Raw genomic sequence first — 20,724 nt, 5'->3', positions numbered from 1 at the left:
TTTTTTTTTTTTTTTTTATAATTTTAAAAAAAAAAAAAAAAGAAAAAATAAATAAATTTGTTTTTTTTTTTTTTTTCAATGTATGGTGTATTCTAATTTAAACAATTTTTTATTTATAAATTTTTAGTAAAATAAAATAATTTAATTATTAAAATATTTTTATAAACTTCTAAGTATATAAAAGGCATATATTACTATTAATATATAAAAGACATTTGTTCTATAATTTAATTGTTTAACGGATTTATTAATTTAAAAAAAAAAAAATAAATAATAAAAACAAAAATAGGATGAAATGAAAAGTACTATTACAAATAAATGTAACAAATTTAATCAAATATATGCAAAAATTATTTTTAATTTTTTAAACCCACAAAAAAAAAAAAAAAAATAAAATAAATTAATAAATAAATAAATTTTATTAAATATATTAAACATATTAAATATATTAAACATATTAAATATATTAAACATATTAAATATATTAAACATATTAAATATATTAAATATATTAAATATATATATAAAAAAGAAATAAAATAAAATAAAAATTAAAATAAATATTTCTCTTTTGAAAAAAAATTATAAATATCAAATATATTTAAAAAAAAAAAAAAAAAAAAGTACTTCTTAAAGTTATATTAGAAAAATCTTTTATTATTCAAACATTCGCATGTTAAATGCTTCATTACACTTTTTAAGATATAAGAATCTTAATTTGTATATTACAAAACGTTCTTCAATTAATTTTAAAAATAATATTAAAAAAATTTCGAAAAGATATTTCATTACAATGAATGAAAAGAAAGAGCATGAAAATGAAAAGAGAATAGATTTCCCAGAAGCAAAGTAATTTTATAATTTTTAATATTTCATAAAATAGATAAAAATAAAAAAATATGTATTAAAAAATAATGGTTTCATAAAATATATATATATATCTATATATATATATATACATTTATAATATTCTTTGTAAGAATGTTCATAATTAATAACTTTCTGTTTATTCATTTTTTTTTTTTTTTTTTTTTTTTGTGTTAAGATATTTATGTAATATATTTATATTGCATAAATATTTTAATTTCTATATTTTTTATCATATAAATTTTCTTTTATCAAATAGTTTTTTTTGAAATTCTTATAACTACATTTCATATACACACATATATATATATATATATTCCTTTATAATTTTATATACTTAATTTTTACAATTATTCCTTATAAAAATATATATAACATTAATATAAATATCTTATGAATATGTATTTATGTTTTATAAATAAAAATATTTTATAAAAATATATATATTCATAAATATTTTAGTTTTATATAAGACTATGCGTTAATTTTTTATTTTTATCTTATAATTTTAGTGAAGGCAAGCAAGAAAGAGATAAAAAAAAAGAAGATGAAACAGAAGTAGACCCTCGATTATACTACGAAAATAGATCAAAATTTATCGTTGATCAGAAGAGTAAAGGAGTAAACCCATATCCTCATAAGTTTGAAAGAACAATTACTATACCAGATTTTATAGAAAAATATAAAAATCTTTCAAATGGAGAACATTTAGAAGACACTATTCTAAACATTACAGGTAGAATAATGAGAGTGTCATCTTCTGGACAAAAATTGAGGTTTTTTGACTTAGTTGGTGATGGAGAAAAAATACAAGTTTTAGCTAACTATACATTTCATGATCATACAAAATCTAATTTTGCTGAATCTTATGATAAAATAAGAAGAGGAGACATTGTTGGTATAGTTGGATTTCCAGGAAAAAGTAAGAAAGGAGAATTGAGCATTTTTCCAAAAGAAACTTTAATATTATCTGCCTGTTTACATATGTTACCTATGAAATCTGGATTAAAAGATACTGAAATTAGATATAGGCAAAGATATTTAGATTTAATTATTAATGAATCTTCTAGAAGTACATTTGTTACAAGGTCTAATATTATAAATTTCTTAAGAAGATTTTTAAATGAAAGAGGATTTTTAGAAGTAGAAACACCTATGATGAATTTAGTTGCAGGAGGTGCTAATGCTAGACCTTTTATTACACATCATAATGATTTGAATTTAGATTTATTTTTAAGAATTGCTCCTGAATTATATTTGAAAATGTTAATTGTTGGAGGTTTAGATAAAGTATACGAAATTGGAAAAATGTTTAGAAATGAAGGTATTGATAATTCTCATAATCCTGAATATACTTCATGTGAATTTTATTGGGCTTATGCAGATTTTCATGATTTAATTAAATGGTCAGAAGATTTTTTTTCTAGTTTAGTATATCACTTATTTGGATCTTATAAAATAGTATATAATAAAGATGGATATGATAATCCTCCTATTGAAATTGATTTTACACCACCTTATCCTAAATTATCATTGGTGGAAGAAATTGAAAAAATAACAAACACTAAATTAGAACAACCATTTGATTCTGATGAGACTATAGAAAAAATGATTAACCTTTTAAAAACTTATAAAGTTGAATTACCCAACCCTCCAACAGCTGCTAAATTGTTAGACCAATTAGCTTCTCACTTTTTAGAAAATAGATACGTTGATAAACCTTTCTTTATTATTGAACACCCTCAAATTATGAGTCCTCTTGCTAAATATCATAGATCTAAACCTGGTTTGACAGAAAGATTAGAAATGTTTATATGTGGTAAGGAAGTTTTAAATGCTTATACAGAATTAAATGATCCATTTAAACAAAGAGAATGTTTCACAAATCAACAAAAAGACAGAGAAAAAGGAGATACGGAAGCTTTTCAATTTGATGCAGCTTTTTGTACAGCTTTAGAATATGGTTTACCACCAACTGCAGGTTTAGGAATTGGTATAGATAGAGTTACAATGTTTTTAACTAATAAAAATTGTATTAAAGATGTTATTTTATTCCCAACTATGAGACCTGCTAATTAGTTTATTCAAAAAATGTTATCACATATATAATTTGAGTATATAATTAAATGAATTAATGAATGGAAGAAATTTTAAATATTCCTTTTTAATTCCTAATTTATATGCTAAGATTCTTTTTTTAATCATAGAAATTAATTAAACAGATTAAAAATTAAAATTCTTTGATATAAAAGGAAAGATTAAATACATAAAAAAAAAAAAAAAAAAAAAAAAAAGAAAAATATTTATATATATATATATATCATTTTTTTACTATAAATTTTTACCCTTTGTCTTTTTTTTTTTTTTTTTTTTTATATACTATTGTATTTTTTTCTAATTTTATTTTTTTAACATATATTTATAATTGTTAACTTCAATAATTATTTTCCTTTTATATTTTTAAGTATTTTATATTAAAATATTTAGTTATTTAAGATTATTATATATTCAATATATAGAGTATTTAAAAAAAAAAAAAAAAAAAAAAAAAAAAAATTTCATAATGTATGTACATTGCAAATAAGGAAATGGAAAATTTTTTCTTTTTTGTTGAAATAAAATAATCTTTATAACAATTATTTATAAGTAATGCTAATTACTATAAAAATTGATTAAATTATTTTATTTTTCTTTTTTATTTGTATTATTTTCTGCTTATACTTTTGTAATAATGCAAAAAAATACCTATAATTTTGATGTAGGATATTTTTTAAAAAGTTGTACTGATTTAGAACAATCATATGAAGTTCTATTAAATGAAAAAAAAAAAAGTGAATTAAAACTAAATGAAGTGTCTAAAAACTTACAAGAAATAAAAGAAAAATATGAAAAAGAAAAAAAAAGTATAATTTAGATAGAAAAAGAAATAATATAAGATATTGAGATATATAATGAGAACAATCAATAAATAATATAAATTTTATTATCTACATATTTTATGAATTTATAATTACATATGTTTTCAAAAAAAAAAAAAATAAAGAGTAATCATTCTTACTATTTTATATTTCTTCATTAATTTTTGCGAACAATTAGATAATTTAGAAATATCATTTAACATATCAGAACAAACAGATAAATTAATAAAAAAGCAAAATTATTTTGAAAAGTAAAAATCTAGAGAAGCCTTTACTTCTCTTTTTTATTAATTCTTTCTTAGTATTTTTGTTTATTTCATTTTATTTTTTTTGTTTTGTTTTTTTTTCTATATCAATAATAGTTATGAGAATGTAAAAAAACAAAATGAAGATTTTAAGCGTAAAATAGAAATTTTAAAAAAAGAAAAACAATTTGGTAATACTAATAAAAACTTCAGAAAAATATATAAAAAAAAAAAAATAAAATAATAAAATTTCATTATGTTTTCTTTTAATAGAAAAACAAAACATGATGGAGAAGATAAAAATAGCTGAAAGAAAGAAACATCAAGAAATAGAAGAATATGAAAAAAAAATGGTTAAAAAAAAGAAATAAAAAATAATTGGTTTATTTCGGATTTTAAACTTAATTAAGTCACTTTGTTTTCTTATTCTTAATATGTACAATTTATTTATTTTTTTTAATTAGAGACAGAATAAAAATATGTTGCTAGAATTAGAAAGTCAAATTAAAGAATTAGATTTTGAAATATCTTCAAAAAAGTAATGATAGGAAATATTTCATAATATGATATATAAAATTTTAAAGTATATATATATAAAAGTATAATTTTTTAATTTTTATATATACTTTTTTTATTTTATTGAATCTCTATTTTTAGCATAGAGATAAAAAGGTTATCATCGATTATAAATGATATACAACAAAAGCATGAAAAAAAAAAATTAGAATATGAACAAAAAATTAAAGATTTAATTAAAGAAAACGAAGAAATCAATAGAAAAAATAAAGTATGAAAACTTTTAATAAGCTTTTTTATTAAAAAATTATAACTTTATTTTATTCATATTTTTATATATATACATTATGTTTTTTTTACTTTTGATCAATTTAAATTAAAAATACTAGGAAGTTATTAACAATTTAATAAATGAAAGTAATAACCCATCTTTGGATAATTTAAAAAATAAACTTAAGTTACAGCAGCAAGTTAACATATTTTTAAAAAACTAAAAAATAATATTTTTAGAAATGGTCTTTCATAATATATATATATATATCTTTTTTATATTTTTTTACTTTTAATATTGTATGCATTTTATATATTATAATATTTAGGAACCTATTAAGTTAGAAGGAGAGCATTTAAATTTAAAAAAGAGCATTAATAAAACATCAAACAAAAAATCTGTATCAACAATGCATACAAGGAATAACAAAATTTTATACAAAATATAAAGTATATTTTAAAGTTTTTTAAATATTATTTATCCCTACAATATATTAAAAAAATATATAAATGAACTTTTAAGTTTGTTTTACGAATAAATAAATATAAAAATTAATTAAACAAATAGAAAATAATAAAAACATTCTTATATATATATATATATGCTTTTAAAAAAAAAAAAAGATAATTGTATAAATTATAAAAATTAAATTTTATAAATAGCTTCTTATTTAAAAAAAAGGAAAATATTTAATATTTAGTATGTAGAAAAAATATATAAAAAAAAAAAAAAAATAATATTAGAGATTGAATATAATAAATATAACTTAAAATTCCTTTTATTTTTCTTTTTTTTTTTTTTTCCATATAAAATAATTTTAATACTTTTATATATATAATAAAAAAAAAAATAAAATAATTGTAACTATATATATATATATAATTATATATATATATTTCATTGTAGTTTTGTTTTACACATTTAAAGACTTTTTATTTTTTGTTTAAAATGTAAAATTATCATAATTTAATAATGAAATCGAAAGTTTTATATTTTTTACTTTTTTATAATTTAATATTATTTTGCTATACTTTAAAGATAAGATATATAAAAAATCAAGTTAATTCACATTTTCTTTGTTACATTAAAAAAGGCAATTATTTGAATAGTAGTAACAAACATTTTTACATAAGAAAAAAAAATATATCAAATAATAAATTTAATCTAAATGAAAAGAAGGAAGATGATATTTTACCATTTATAAATAATTCAAAGAACCATAATATTTTTCGGAATAAATATAATTATATACCATCAGTAGATGAAGTAAAATCAGATATTGAGAATTTTAAAAAAGAAAAATCTTTTTATTTTACTGAACACAGTATACTTGAATTAATAAATATAGAAGATAATATTGTTGTAATAAATATTGAAGGAAAGTTTTTTGAAGATATTAATGTAGTATTTACAGAAATAACAAAATATCTACTGGATAAATATTTAGGTATTTTAGGTGTTCATCCATATAATATAAAATCATTGAACATTAATAATGAAAATTAAAAGGTAAAATATAAATTTATTTTATTTCATTTTTTTTTTTTTTTTTTTATAATTTCTTTGAAAAACTGTTTCTTTTTAATTTTTATATAAAATTACTTAATTTTTATATTTGAAAATAAAATACAATTATTTATTTAATGATAATTTAAAATTATTTGGACTTTTTTTTCTAATTTCATATTATCATATATATATATAAAAGAATTTTCAGTATTTATAGAAACTTATTTTAACATTTATTAAAAGCAAACTCAAAAAAAAAAAAAAAAAAATAATAATAAAATTTTATTGGATAATGTATGAAAAGAGTAAGTATACAATTCTATATTAATAATAAAAAAAAAAAAAAAAAACTATAAAACTTAAAAAAAAATAATATTAATAATAAATTAAAAAAAAAAAAAAAAAAAAATTAATAATGAAATATATTAAGCATATATAAATAGTATACTATTCTTTTTATAGTTAATATAATATGTTAAGATAGCGATTATTAAAAAATTTTAGTTATCTAAATAATAGATTTAATTAAAATACTTAATACATTTTTATTTTATTTCTTTTACATATCATAATTATCGTTTACATCTTTATCTTCTCCATATTGGATTATCATATCTATTGAATTTATTATAAAATCAACATTATCATCATCATAAATATTTAAAGGTAAAAATGATACTAAATTAAAATCTTCAATAATATGTGCAAAAGCATTATTTAATTTGTAATACTTTTTTGACATACATTTGTTGGCTCTAATAATAATATCATGTGGATCTAAAGAAAGTATATCATTTAATTTTTCAAAATTTTTTTTGTATATTTGTTCTTCATTTTCTTCGTAAAATACACTACTATGCTCTGATGTATTACTCATAGAACTTGCATTTTTTTCTGATATATTTGAAGAGGAATAACCAGAAATACTTTTATTTTCATAATCAGAACATAATATATACTCATCTTTAAATGATTTTTTATTATTTACAAATTCTAATTCATTTAAAAATGAATCATTATCATTATAATCTTCTATGTTATTTTGTATATCTTTAAAAGTTTTTATTTTTTTATTAATTTTTTTGTATAATTGTTTTTGAAAAAAAAAATTATTATTATTTTTAAATTTTTTGAATTCTTCATAATAGTTTTTACTTACCATAAGATCGCATTTAGTTAATATGTTAATATGAGGTAGCTCAAAATTTATCATCGTTGACAGACTAGTTAAGTATGCAGATAATAATTTAGTATTAGAACTAATAAAAGAAATATCTATTAGAAAAACAATAATTAATCTTATATTTTGATTTGTGAATATATTTAAAATTTTTTTAAAATAATCTGTATGTGTATATAATTCTATTTGTCCAGGTGTATCAATAATAAAGTAATTATCATCATCGTCATAATTATTTAATTCATCTTCTAATATATATGAATTTTCATATAATAATTCAACACTTTTTAATAAAGCACAATTAGGACCAAGCATTTGTTCTTCCATTAAGGAATTTACTTCAACATAATTCCTAATATCAATATCATAAATTGTATCATAAATATCAGTTAGTTCTTTTTCAATACTAGATGTTGTATTCATTGGCTTTTTTTTTCTTTCATAATAATATTCTTCACTAGCACTATCTAAATTGATAACATAACAATTTCTTTTCTTTATTCTCATAAATTCTTTCATTAATTTGCAATAATTTGTTTTTCCACTTCCAGCTGGCCCTACTACTACTTGACCATATTTCATTTTAACAAGATATTAAAAAGAAAAATATATTAATAAAAAAAACTATCCATATAATAATAATAAACAATTTTTATTATATATTTAAAAATAATATAAAAAAAAAAAAACTAATAAAAATATTCAACGTGATGTCATATCAAATTTAATTTAAAAAAAAAGAAAAGAAAAATTTTAATTGAATTTCTCTTTTTATATATGTCATTTTATAAATGAAATATATTAAATGTTATAAAAATGATAATAAAAAATTAATTTTTTTTTTTTTTTACAAAAATATTTTAAAAAATATACAGTATTAATATATAAATTAAATTTTATTTTTTTAATAAATAATGGGTATTAAAAAATTCATAAAAATGTTAATTCATTTACTAATGTTTTCTATGAACAACAAACAATAATTAAAAATTTTTAATATTTTTAAATTTTTTTAAAAGAATTTATAATTGTTTAATTATATAAAAATATATTTTTATTTTAAGTTTTAATGTATTAAAATTAAAAAACTATATATAAATTAAAAAAGATAAAAAAAAAAAAAAAAAAATTTTATCAAAATTTAAAATCTATTTTATTTAATGTATCAAAAAATTATATAAATATAAAAAATATATATATACATATATCAATAAAGGAATACATAAACAAATATCTTATAGAATAGTTACATATATAATTAAATAAAACGTGCAATCAACATATGCATTATTACAAATTCAATATAAAAAAAAAAAAAAAAGAGAAAAGATTATTTACCAAAATATTTAACACGAATAGCACCAATTAAATAAATAGTTAAAAGAATAAATAATAAATTAATTAAAAACCAAAGAACTCCACATAATTTTGAATTGCATTTAGTTAATTCAGCATATTTATAAGCATCAGATTCATACGATGTTCTTGTAATTAAATCTTCAAAAATATCAGTCATGCTATACATTTCATTTAATACACCAATAAAAGTCATAATAATTTTTAATGGCCAATAATCCAATTCTTTAAAATACACACATAAAACCCAAATGGATATAGTAACTGTAAGAAAAAGTACACAAAGAATTCTTAAAAATACATTTTTTGCATAAAATATTAATACTATTAACAATAAAAAACATAAAAATCCAGCTGATATTATTAATGTCCATTTATTTAAATAAGCCATCAAAATAAAAAACATCCCATAAAAGCATGACCCGATATATCCTGCCGGCAAAATTAAAAATTGATTTCCCCCAATTGTGTTTGTACATCCACCATGATTTTTATTAACCTCTATTTTATAAATAAAAATTGACATTATTTAATAAAAAAAAAAAAAAAAAAAAATTTTAGACATTTTAAAATATAGCTAGTAAATGTGTAACATATTTAAGAAAGTTCAAATTTTTTCATTTGTAAAAATCATTTATGCTTTTGTCTAATTTATACATACAATTTTTTTTATTCTTTTTTTCTTTAACCTATTCCTTTAACTTTTCCTCCAGTTATCCAGCAAGCAGAAGCATGAGAAAATTCATGTAAAAAAACAGTTAATAATTTGAATGGCTCTAAGATTTTACATCTCCAAAATATTATATTTATAATTACACATACAGATATACTTATGAATGTTATATTTTGATTTTTTTCACAGCAATTTTTTAAAGTAAAATCAAAATCCATTATGTGTATTTTCTATTAAAAATTATTATACAGAAAAAAAAAAAAAAAAAAACTAAAGAATAAAATTAAAATATAATAATGCATAAAAAAAAAAAAAAATAAAAAAAAGGTCATAAACATAAATTTTTTTTTTTATCATATAAAAAAAAAAATTTCCGGTTAATATGCGTTCAAATAATAATCCATGTGTTTAAAAATACACAAAAAAAAAAAAAAAAATAAAAATAAAAAAAAAAATATTATAAAAAATAATAAAAAATAGCCTTTTTTATTATTAAAATTTTATATTTACTTTTATATTATTAAAAAAAAAATAAATATATTTTTTTTTTTTATATTATATCTTAATCAATATCTGTTTTTCTTTTTTTGGGTAATAAGTTTAGCAATTTTAATGTTTCTTCAGATAATCCTATGTTTTCTATGATATTACTTTTCTCTTCTATTTTATGTGGCAAATTATTGTTTTCTTCTTTTTTAAATGGTATAAAACCATTAGATTTAACATTATAATTTGATATATAATTTAATCTATTTGAATGATTAAAATTTTCGTCATTAATATCACCCATTTTAGAAAAATTTATCTTAATTTCTGAACTTTCTAAAAGTTGTTTAAGCACATTATTATGAATTGATAAACTATTATTTTCTCTTATTTTAGGAAGTAATTCATTAAAGTTTTCATTATCATCTACCTCTATAGTGTGTATTAAATAATCAGGCAAATCACTATTTAATCTAAAAAAAATTGTAAGAATTTTTACATTAAAAAATTGAAATAATTTTTAACAAATCACATAATGAAAATATATATACTTATATATATATATATATATATATATATATATATATATATATATATATATATATATATATATATATATGTATATATCTGCTTTCAAAAAATAAAAAATGTTAGATTTAATAAGTTTTTCTCTAAATATATTCTCTGTTTAAAAAACACACAAATTTATATTCATATTTCCAAAAAGAAAATAAAAATATAAAAATGTTTCATAAAAAAAATATAAGCATACACATAAAAAATATATATATGTTGAAATATCATATATATAGTTATAAAATATTACTCTGGCATTACAATATTGTGCTCTTGAATTTTTTTAACTATATTGTTTATTTTATATTCATTAATTAAATGAAGTGTTACTAAATTTTCTACAATAAACATTAAAGGTATATCCATTTTATATTTTTCTTGAAATATTTTAACATTTTGTAACATATTATGTAATTCTTTCTTATATGCCCTGAAATTTTCAATGTTTTTTTTATCTACTTTACTAATAACATTTGTTGCTAAAGTATTTTTAAAATCTTCATTTTCACTAACACTAAATTTTTTTTTACAATTTTGATAAACACAAGGATAATTAAGCAATTCAAATATATCTTTTATTTCAATTTTTACATTTTTTATAAAATTTGAAAGAGATTCAAAAAAGGATATGACAAAATAATTGTTTTCATCTTCATTATTTTTTAAGGATGAATTCATTTTTTATTCATAAAAAGAAAAATAAATAAAATTTGTAATTGCTTTAAATTATAAAAAAAAAAAATAAATAAAAAAGAAATGATTAAAGAACTTTTTAAATCATATAAAGGATAATATTTTAGTGACAATTATTGTGTAATAACTCGAACAAAAAAAATATATTTAATGAAATACAAAATATTTTTTTTTCTTAAAATTTTTTTTTTAATATGTCTGTTTTTTAAAAAAAAAAAAAAATACATTAGTCAACCAAAATTTTTTATAAGTTTTTATTTTTTTTTATTATTTTTTTGAAATAATTTTTTAAAAATTTATTTTTTCTTTAAATATATGTAAATATTTCTATTGGAACTGTATATATATACACAAATATATTTTAGATATATATATATATATATATATATATATATATATATATATATATATATATATATATATATATATATATATTTATTTTTATTTTTATTTTTATTTTTTGCTTATTTTCATTTTTTACCTGTTCATTTTATGTAAATTTTTTTATTCGTTAAAGAACATTTAGCTATATACTACGTTTTTAACTAAATATTTATAAAAAAAATTTTAATGAGAAAAAAATAAAATATTTGATTATGCAATTTTTTATCTTACCTAGTTGAATATATTTATTTTATTGTTTTGTTATGATTAAATATTCATTACTTTTTTTTTTAAAATTTTTTTTGTGATTATTCTATAAATATCCCTTCAAATGTTATTTTCCTTACAATTTATATTAGGTTATTTTTTTACATATAGACTTAAATTTTTTTTTATGGAAAATAAATATTTGAGTTTTATGAATATTTAAGTATAAATTATTAGTAAATTACAAATATAAATGCTATTAATAATAAAAATTCATCTAAATATTATATTTTTTTTTTTTGGTTTTTTTCTTTTTTTTTATCCTTCAAATTTTAAATAATGTTGCATTTACACAATTCATGTGTATCAGATATTGAAAATATAGAATATATATTAAAAAAAAAGGATTATAATGGAATAAAAACAAATAGAGAAATAAAAAAAATTTTCAAAGATTTAGGTGCTGCTTATAAAAACTTTAGTGAATCATTAAAAAAAATTCATAATGAAAGTAGCAATTTAATTTCATTAATTAAAGAAAATGATGATAAAGATAATTCAGAACAAATTTATTTTTCTGATTGCTTTCTTAATATTGTTTCTCTTATAAAAAATATATATGAGGAAAACTTGGCTGTTAGTGAGAAAATAGAAAAAAATATTGTTGATGAGTTTGAAAAAGAAGAGAGAGAAAGAGTTAGTGATATTAATTCCATATATAAAGAAGAAATTAGTCTTGAAAACAATGAAGAGGAAAAATTCGTAAAAAATAGTGCTCATATAAATGAAGAAAAATATAATGATATACTTATTGAAGGAATACCATTAAAAGATATTGAAATTGATTTAAAAAGATGTTTAGAAAATAAGGATTTCACAAATAAATACTTAAATCATACAAAATACAAGATTTATTTTTCCGAATTAAATAAATTAAACTTAAAATTAGATAAAGAAATTTATTCTTTTAAACAGCTAATTCAGAATTTTGGTAAAAATGCTAGTAAATTGCTTATACATAAATCAAAAGAAAGAATAAATGATATTCAAAATAAAAAAAAAAATATTCTTGAATTTTTATATAGCGATATAATGGAATTAAAAAAAAGTAAAAATAGTTTATTAAATGAAAATATTGAATCAAAATTTTTAATAAATAATAAAAATGAAAAAAAAGAATATGATAATATGGAACAACATGAAGAAGAAAAAAAACAGAATGAATGTCATAAAGGTAAAGATCTGAAAAATAACCAAAATACTTTTTTTTCAAATCTTTATTTAGAAAAATTTGAAATAAGAGAAAAATATAGAATAGAAAAAATTTATTCAAGTTTTAGAATATTTTTAAAAGCTTTAGCAGTTAAGCATATTAATGTGAATAAAGTGTTGTACAAAAGTGCTAATGAAGTATGTTCATACGATTCTCTTATAGATTATCAAAAATGGTTAAGCTACATTTTAAAGAAAGACTTAGATATTATGAGTTTACAAGAAAAAATACAAAAAAATAACATATTGACAAAAGAAGAAGAATATTTATTAATGCCTTCTGATTATAATTTTTTTAATAATAATTCAGTAAATTTATTTGAAAAGAAAAATGAAAATAATTCATATTTTCAGAAAGGGGAATTGATTTTTAAAAAGCAAGATTCAAATATCAAAAAAGAAAAAAAAGAAAAAAAAAATGAGAAAGAAATTAACACTCCTAGGGATAGTCAATTCCCCGATGAATTCTATATCCCTATAATAATAAAAAAAAATTACATAAATTTAACAAATAAAAATTCTACCAATATAAAGTATACAAGTAAAATTAAAGAAGAAATAAAAATTAAAGAATCACTTAAAAAAAATAGTGTGCATAATCATCTAAATATTAGTACATATTTAAATAATAATAACATGAATAAAGAAAAAGATATAATTACCTTTTTAACAAACAAACAAAAAAACTATGAAAAATATTTATTACAATTTAATAACTTAATTACACCTATATATCAAAATGAAAAAAAAAAAGATAAAAAAAAATGGTTTGATAAAAATTTTTTTCAAGGTTATTTCCATGAAGAAGGGCATAACTTTTATCCTTTCAAGATTCCAACAGGTATGAATAATTTATCGTTTTTTCAAAATATTCATTCTTTTTCATTAAATACTATTGATTTTGGAGAGAAAGATATCAGTGAATATGATTACAAGCTATTGGCTTATGAATCTGTTCTTTTAGTTTATTATTATTTATCTATTCAATTAAATTGCTATTTTTTATTTGATGTAAGTGGTAAACGTAAAATCAATAAATCATCTTATGAAAAACTATTTGAAAATTTATCATACAATTCAACAATTTTAATGAATGATATTAACAAACACTATTCTGAAAATAATAACATTAATGAAGAAGAGAAGAAAAATAATATGAATAGTGTAAGAGGTATTAAAAATAAAGATAACAATAATATAAAATATGAAAAAGTCGAAGAAGAAAATAAATCCTCATCAAAAAATTCCGTGAATGATTATTTTGAATATATTAGTTATATTTATAATGTGAAATTACAAAATTTATTATTAATAAAAAGAATAATAAGTATATTTAGAATAAAATTAAATTTGAATTCTAAAATAAATGACCTAATTACCTTACTTACTATTCCTAATCATTATATGAATTATGGCTATAAATACTCTTTTCACGTTCTTGATGTGCGTTTTAGAATAATTAGGATTTTAGACAGTTTAAACTTTGATCATATATTTAATTCTGATAATGAAAAAAATGAATGCAACAAACTAAATTATAATAATGAATATAGTATATATATAAATTGGTTAAAAAGGCAATTACATTTACTGTATGTATCCGTATATTTAAAATTTAGTCGTTTTATAAAATTTATTCCTTACTCTAATTTTTCTTTTTATCCACATATATTTGATAATATCAATATATTTAAAAATAATGAAGAGTATTTCAGTTACATAAATAAAACCAAAGAGGATAATTCATTTATTAGGTATATTAAAAATGTCCAAGATAAAATAAATAAAATATATAATTTCATTTTAATTAACAATAGTAACAAAGAAGATCAAGTAGACATAAAAATTAGTAAGAATTATCCAGAAAAAAATGATATAAATTTTGTTAGTTTTAATTCTTTAGGAATGGATGAAAAAATTATATTTTTTTGTAATTTATTATTAAAAAATATAATTAAATCATTTCATATTATTTATAAATTACAATATATTGTAAAAAAAAGGAAATGGAATAAAGGAGTATACAACGAAAAAAAAGATCTATCTAATTTAGTTAAATATTTTACTAAAATAGAATATTATGATTTTGAAATAAGGAATCTTATGTCTAATATTCATAAAAGAAAAAATCAAGAAATTTCTAAGAAAAATAGAAATGATATAAATGAACACAAGAATATGTTTTATGGTAATAATACAGGTAATTTACATTTTAATTTTGAACAAATATCTGACTACACAAAAAAAAAACATAAAGAATATGATTATGATGTGAATATTGATCATGATGAGTTATTTAAAAATATTTTTATAAATGAAATAACATATAAAGAAAAAAGTGATTATATTTCAGAAACTAAGAAAATAACTAAGTGTAATGAGAATAATACTTTAGATAGAGATGCAAGTAAGATAAATAAAAATGTGTCTAATTTTTTTGTAAAAAAAGAAAATAAAAATAAATCTAATTTTATTATAAAAAAAAATAACAGTAATGAGAATATTGCAATAGAAACCTATTTAACAAAAAAAGAAAAAAAAATTAGAAAAAAAAAAATTTTTTATAAATTAAATGTAGAAACAGTCTTATGCTCATGCTGGTTTATCGATAGAATTCTATTACATTTTTTTTTGTATTTTTATTTTTCATGTATAATTGACAACACATCTAAATCAAATATCTTTACAGATGCACCTTATATTACACAAGGAATAATTTTAATTACTTATTATTTACAATCAGGAAATGATTTAACTTTAAAAACTAAAAAGAAATATAATGAAGGGTTAGAATCTACCTTAATTCCTATTTCAACTTTTATACTTTATTTTGTCATTCATTTATTTTATTCTTTTTTTGATAAAGATTTATTATCATTAGAAGGAAATAAAGAGCAAGATCGTTTACAATTATTTTTAAAAAGTAGAAATAATGATAACAAAGAAAAAGAAATAGATGTAAATATAAGAGATAGTTATTCCAATTATAAGAATCAAATTATTACTGTTCAAAATGCAAGCAAATTTTATTTTATAGTCAAAAATTTTGAGTACTTCTTATCATATAGAACAATTGATGAAAATATATTAGAAAATAATAAAAATAATATTGATTTAAATAATTTCGAACATTATGAAGAATATTCATATAGTGAAGAAACAGAAGAAAAAGAACATTCCTCCATTAAAAAAAATGAACAAGAGAAAAAACAAGAAAAACATAAAAAAAAAAAAAAAAAAAAAAAAAAAAAATTTTTTGTATGTGCTGCTGCTCCAAAAAATAGTAATTCTTATGATGATTATGCAACTATGGATGAAGAGTGTAAAAGAAAAATAGAAAAGAAAAAAATAAAGAAAAAACAGAAAAGTGATGATATGATATATTTAAAAAGGTACTATAATATTTTATCATTTTTTAATTATAATCATTTGGAAAATTTACTCAATCCATATGTTCCTAGTATTTTATCCTACTATTTAAATAAAGAATTTTATACAAATGATTATTTTTTTTTTAATTTTATTTTTTCAAATAATGAAAAAAAAATAATAAAAAATATAAATTATGAATCAAATATAAAATATAAAAACAATTATGATCACTCTAATATAATTAATAAAGAAAATAAAAATGAAACATATTTAGATGATATTTATGAAGATAATTATAGCTCAAATTATGAATCAGATAGTAATAAGAATGTTTTATCTTATAAAAAAAAATATACAAATAATAAGAAATGCAGAAATATACATAATACAGGAATTAATAATATTATTATAAAATACAATACCAATAAAAATTTTTATAACTTCTCATTAATTAATATATCGAGAATTGAGAAAATTATGATAGATATTATGTATATGAGAATAATTAGTTGTGATTTTAGAAATTACTTTTTTCTTATTTTTTGCAATTATAGAAAATTTATTGATATGTATTCCTTACCTTATATATTAGATATATTTATAATTCTTCACAGTTTCTTTATAATAAATGGTAATAGTAAAAGACCAAAGAGATTAAAAACTCATAACATAAAAGATGAAAACAAAAATAAAAAAGAAAAAGATCCACAAAATGATCTTTTACAATACCAATACATTGATTGTATTAAAAATGAAAAAGAGAATAATGATCTATTTGAATTTACTTATAATATTTGTGTTGAAGATGATGATATTAATAAATATAATGAAGAAAATGATAATGGTGAAGAAAATAGGCATGATACAAAAGAAATTATATATAAGAAAAAAGAGAAGAAAGAAAATATTTCCTTTATTGATAATAGTGATAATTCAAAAAAAAAAGAAAAAAAAAAATTTCAAGATAACACAAAGAATTTTAATAAAGAAGCTTTAAATGAAAATGATATTTTTAATAATAATTTAAAAAAATTTACTAATAATAATTCGTATAATAATGATTCAGAAAATATTAAAAATTTTAACAGTGATAATAATTTAAGTACTCATAGGTTATCAAATTATTTTAAATATTTTATATATAATAGTTCCAAAAATATATTTTATAATATCATATGTAGTTTAAAGGATGATATAGAATTAAGTAATAACGTTAATTATGACAATTTAATAGGTGATGAAAATGATCAAAACAAACAAAAATATCAAGAGAATGATTATGTTAAAAATATAACAAATGGAATAGAAAATATAAATAAGAACATATCTATGAATGAAGTTGATATAGATAAAAATAATGATAATAAAAAAAAGAATTATTTGCAAAATTCTAATGATATTATAATCAACCATTATGTAGATATTATAAAAAAATACATAAATGAAATTATTGTTGAAATTTTATTTTTTTCTAACATATGGAAACATTATTTGCCATTAGAAGAACATCCATTAATAGTTTTATATGCAGCTAATAAAACATTATATTATGAAGTTATAAAAGTTATTAAATATTTTAAAGATAATAAAAGTTTATTTAATCATTCATTATCCATTATTGTCTCTTTATACAACTTCAATTTGCTAAATAAAGAAATTGTCTTACAAACTAATACCTATATGAAATATCAATCATTTGGAAATAAAAATTATGAAATATCTTCTAAAAAAGAAAAAACAAAAAATGATAATTGTTTTAAGAGTGACAATATGAACTGTAATGAATCAAATAATAATAAAAATAAAAATAAAAACGAAAAAATGAAAAATAAAGTTTTACATTATTACGAAAATAGAAACTCTTTTAAAGCAAGTAGCATTGATAAATTGAATGGGTACTTAAATAATGTGCTTAATAATGAAATTAATAAAAGTGAGGAAAAAGTTTATAATAAGAATTCAGATAAAGATGATATGTTTATAAATTTATCATTAATAATTTCTAATTCTAATAATCCATGTATGATAAAATTAATGTTCATGTTAGAAAAAATATTCATTAAAATTATTGATGAAAAATTAGAGGAAAAAAAAAATTTACTAACAGAATGTTTAAAAAATGAAAAATTAGTTCCGTTGAATTTTCCAGATATTATCTATAATTCAACTTCTGTTGATATCTTTTCAATCATTTCTCATATTTTAGAGGCTTTATTTGAATATAAATGCCCAGTAGAGTGGATTATTACACCATTTTTAGAATTTTTAAATGGTTTTATAAATAAATATTGTGAAAATTATAAAAAACTTTATTCTTCTTTCATTATATCTGTACTAAATCAATATGCAGATAAATATTTTAACGATTTATTAAATTTAAAGGAACAGCAAAAAATACAATGGAATAAATATTCAAATGATAAAAAAAAAAGAAAAATTAAAAAAAACACTGAAGAAATATCTAATGAAGTTAATATATTTAGAATAAATGATAGAGAAGTAATTGGAAATGATGAAGAGGAGGAAATAATTGATAGTAATATTGAAGAAGAATTTAACGATGTTAATGAAATAACAAAAAGAATAAAAGACAAAAAGAAGAAAAAAAGTGTTTTTTACAAATTATTTGATTATGAAGAAATTGACTTAAAAAAAAAAAATAAAATTAATGAAAAATTAGGAGATAGAAATGATTTATCTATGAAAAAGTTGAATTCAAAAAACACAGCTATACAAAAAGGTTCTGTTTATTATCACAAAAAATTGAATGAAGAAGACGAATTAGAAATAAATGAAGAATATAAAGAAAGAAAAAAAAAAGGTATGTATATGAGTAAAGATTTGATAAATATTATAGAAGAAATAAATTATTTATTTAATGACTCGGATTTATCAAATTCGTTAGTTATAACATGGAACTTGTACTTTTTTTTAGAACAATTACCTTTAATAAAAAAAAAATTTGAAAAATATATTTTAGAATATATTTGTGCTCGTACGAAAAATGTAGAAAAAATTACTCAAATTTTTAATAACTATATTGAATTTAATATAACTATAGAAAAATTACAGAAAAATATTTATACAAAAACAATATTGGATGTTTTAGATACTTCTATTAATAATATCAAAAATACTATAAATAATACATTGTATTATATATTTAAAATTTTGTCAATAAGAATTATTTGCTATGAGTTTCAAGAAGAAATATTCTACAACCTTTATGATGATTTTCATTCAAATAACATTATGAATATAGTGAATATTTTTCCAAATACTATAGAAAAATTTTTTATTCAATTACCTAGTATTTACTTTAAAAGTATATTGACTGTATTTATAGAATTATTTATAAAAATGTGGATGCTAATAATAATTGAAAAAGGTTTCTCAAATTTTACTTACACTGATGATCATATGAGCATTTTGAAAACAGATAATCAATATATAAAAAATTATATTCATATTAATAATATCCAATCTACTCATTATTTCTTAAACAAAAAATATAATATTAATGAATATATAGATATGTTTTTTGATAAATTACATAATAATCGTAACATGTTTAATAAAATAATCAACGATCAAAAACATAAAAAATCTAAAAATATTGTTTCATCAGCATATAATAAGGGAATGTAAGTATTTCTATGTTTATATTATTTTAATAAATAATTATAATAATTTTTATAAAATAGTTCAAAATTTTTCATATAATTTGACGTCGATATTTTTTATTATTAATATTTTAATTTATTTTTATTTTATTTGTATTTCATTTTTTTTATTATTATTATTTTATTTTTTTTTTTTTTTATTATTAGGGCAATTATAACAGGAAAGAATAATCATGAAGAAAAAAAAACATGGAAAGACAATATTTTTAATTTTTCTAAAAAAAAAGATATAAATTAAATAATATATATTAAATAAATTTTTTTGTTAAAAAATAGTAAGACAAAAAAAAAAAAAAAAAATAAAAAATACATATTTATTAATAATATTTTTTAATTTTGTTAATTTTATCCTTATTTATTATTTCATTTATTATTTATTTTTTTTTTTTTTTTTTTTTTATATATATTTTAATCAATTCATATTTATTTTGCATGTCTATAAATAAAATAGCATTACTGAATCTTATGTTATACATTTAATTTAACAATTTATAAAAAAAAAAGTGACATTTTTAT

General features: G+C 17.2%; 7 protein-coding genes across 7 annotated transcripts; 4 read left to right on the top strand and 3 right to left on the bottom strand.

Annotated features, from left to right (window-relative positions):
• Positions 1–673: 673 nt before the first annotated feature.
• On the top strand, positions 674–2,946 carry KRS1 (lysine--tRNA ligase, putative; the record flags this gene model as incomplete). The annotated part of the gene is made up of 2 exons (XM_028671359.1): positions 674–849; positions 1,380–2,946. The coding sequence occupies 2 exons, from the start codon at positions 674–676 to the stop codon at positions 2,944–2,946; spliced, it is 1,743 nt and encodes a 580-aa protein (XP_028528019.1).
• A 652-nt stretch (positions 2,947–3,598) lies between these two features.
• Positions 3,599–5,265, top strand: PGAL8A_00261000 (conserved Plasmodium protein, unknown function; the record flags this gene model as incomplete). The annotated part of the gene is made up of 8 exons (XM_028671358.1): positions 3,599–3,770; positions 3,964–4,036; positions 4,148–4,221; positions 4,304–4,383; positions 4,495–4,568; positions 4,688–4,817; positions 4,936–5,016; positions 5,146–5,265. 8 exons carry the CDS (start codon positions 3,599–3,601, stop codon positions 5,263–5,265), a joined length of 804 nt encoding a protein of 267 aa, XP_028528018.1.
• A 524-nt stretch (positions 5,266–5,789) lies between these two features.
• Positions 5,790–6,323, top strand: PGAL8A_00260900 (conserved Plasmodium protein, unknown function; the record flags this gene model as incomplete). Its single annotated transcript, XM_028671357.1, has 1 exon — positions 5,790–6,323. The coding sequence occupies one exon, from the start codon at positions 5,790–5,792 to the stop codon at positions 6,321–6,323; it is 534 nt and encodes a 177-aa protein (XP_028528017.1).
• Positions 6,324–6,885: 562 nt separating this feature from the next.
• Positions 6,886–8,088, bottom strand: PGAL8A_00260800 (nucleolar preribosomal associated cytoplasmic, putative; the record flags this gene model as incomplete). Its single annotated transcript, XM_028671356.1, has 1 exon — positions 6,886–8,088. One exon carries the CDS (start codon positions 8,086–8,088, stop codon positions 6,886–6,888), a length of 1,203 nt encoding a protein of 400 aa, XP_028528016.1.
• Positions 8,089–8,836: 748 nt separating this feature from the next.
• PGAL8A_00260700 (conserved Plasmodium protein, unknown function) lies at positions 8,837–9,753 on the bottom strand (the record flags this gene model as incomplete). The annotated part of the gene is made up of 2 exons (XM_028671354.1): positions 8,837–9,363; positions 9,552–9,753. The coding sequence occupies 2 exons, from the start codon at positions 9,751–9,753 to the stop codon at positions 8,837–8,839; spliced, it is 729 nt and encodes a 242-aa protein (XP_028528015.1).
• Positions 9,754–10,097: 344 nt separating this feature from the next.
• Positions 10,098–11,275, bottom strand: PGAL8A_00260600 (conserved Plasmodium protein, unknown function; the record flags this gene model as incomplete). Its single annotated transcript, XM_028671353.1, has 2 exons — positions 10,098–10,494; positions 10,848–11,275. The coding sequence occupies 2 exons, from the start codon at positions 11,273–11,275 to the stop codon at positions 10,098–10,100; spliced, it is 825 nt and encodes a 274-aa protein (XP_028528014.1).
• A 945-nt stretch (positions 11,276–12,220) lies between these two features.
• PGAL8A_00260500 (conserved Plasmodium protein, unknown function) lies at positions 12,221–20,446 on the top strand (the record flags this gene model as incomplete). Its single annotated transcript, XM_028671352.1, has 2 exons — positions 12,221–20,169; positions 20,356–20,446. The coding sequence occupies 2 exons, from the start codon at positions 12,221–12,223 to the stop codon at positions 20,444–20,446; spliced, it is 8,040 nt and encodes a 2,679-aa protein (XP_028528013.1).
• Positions 20,447–20,724: the final 278 nt, after the last annotated feature.

Source organism: Plasmodium gallinaceum, assembly GCF_900005855.1.
Source record: "Plasmodium gallinaceum strain 8A genome assembly, contig: PGAL8A_v1_76, whole genome shotgun sequence".
Lineage (NCBI taxonomy): Eukaryota > Apicomplexa > Aconoidasida > Haemosporida > Plasmodiidae > Plasmodium > Plasmodium gallinaceum.
This window is presented reverse-complemented; position numbering and strand designations above follow the sequence as displayed.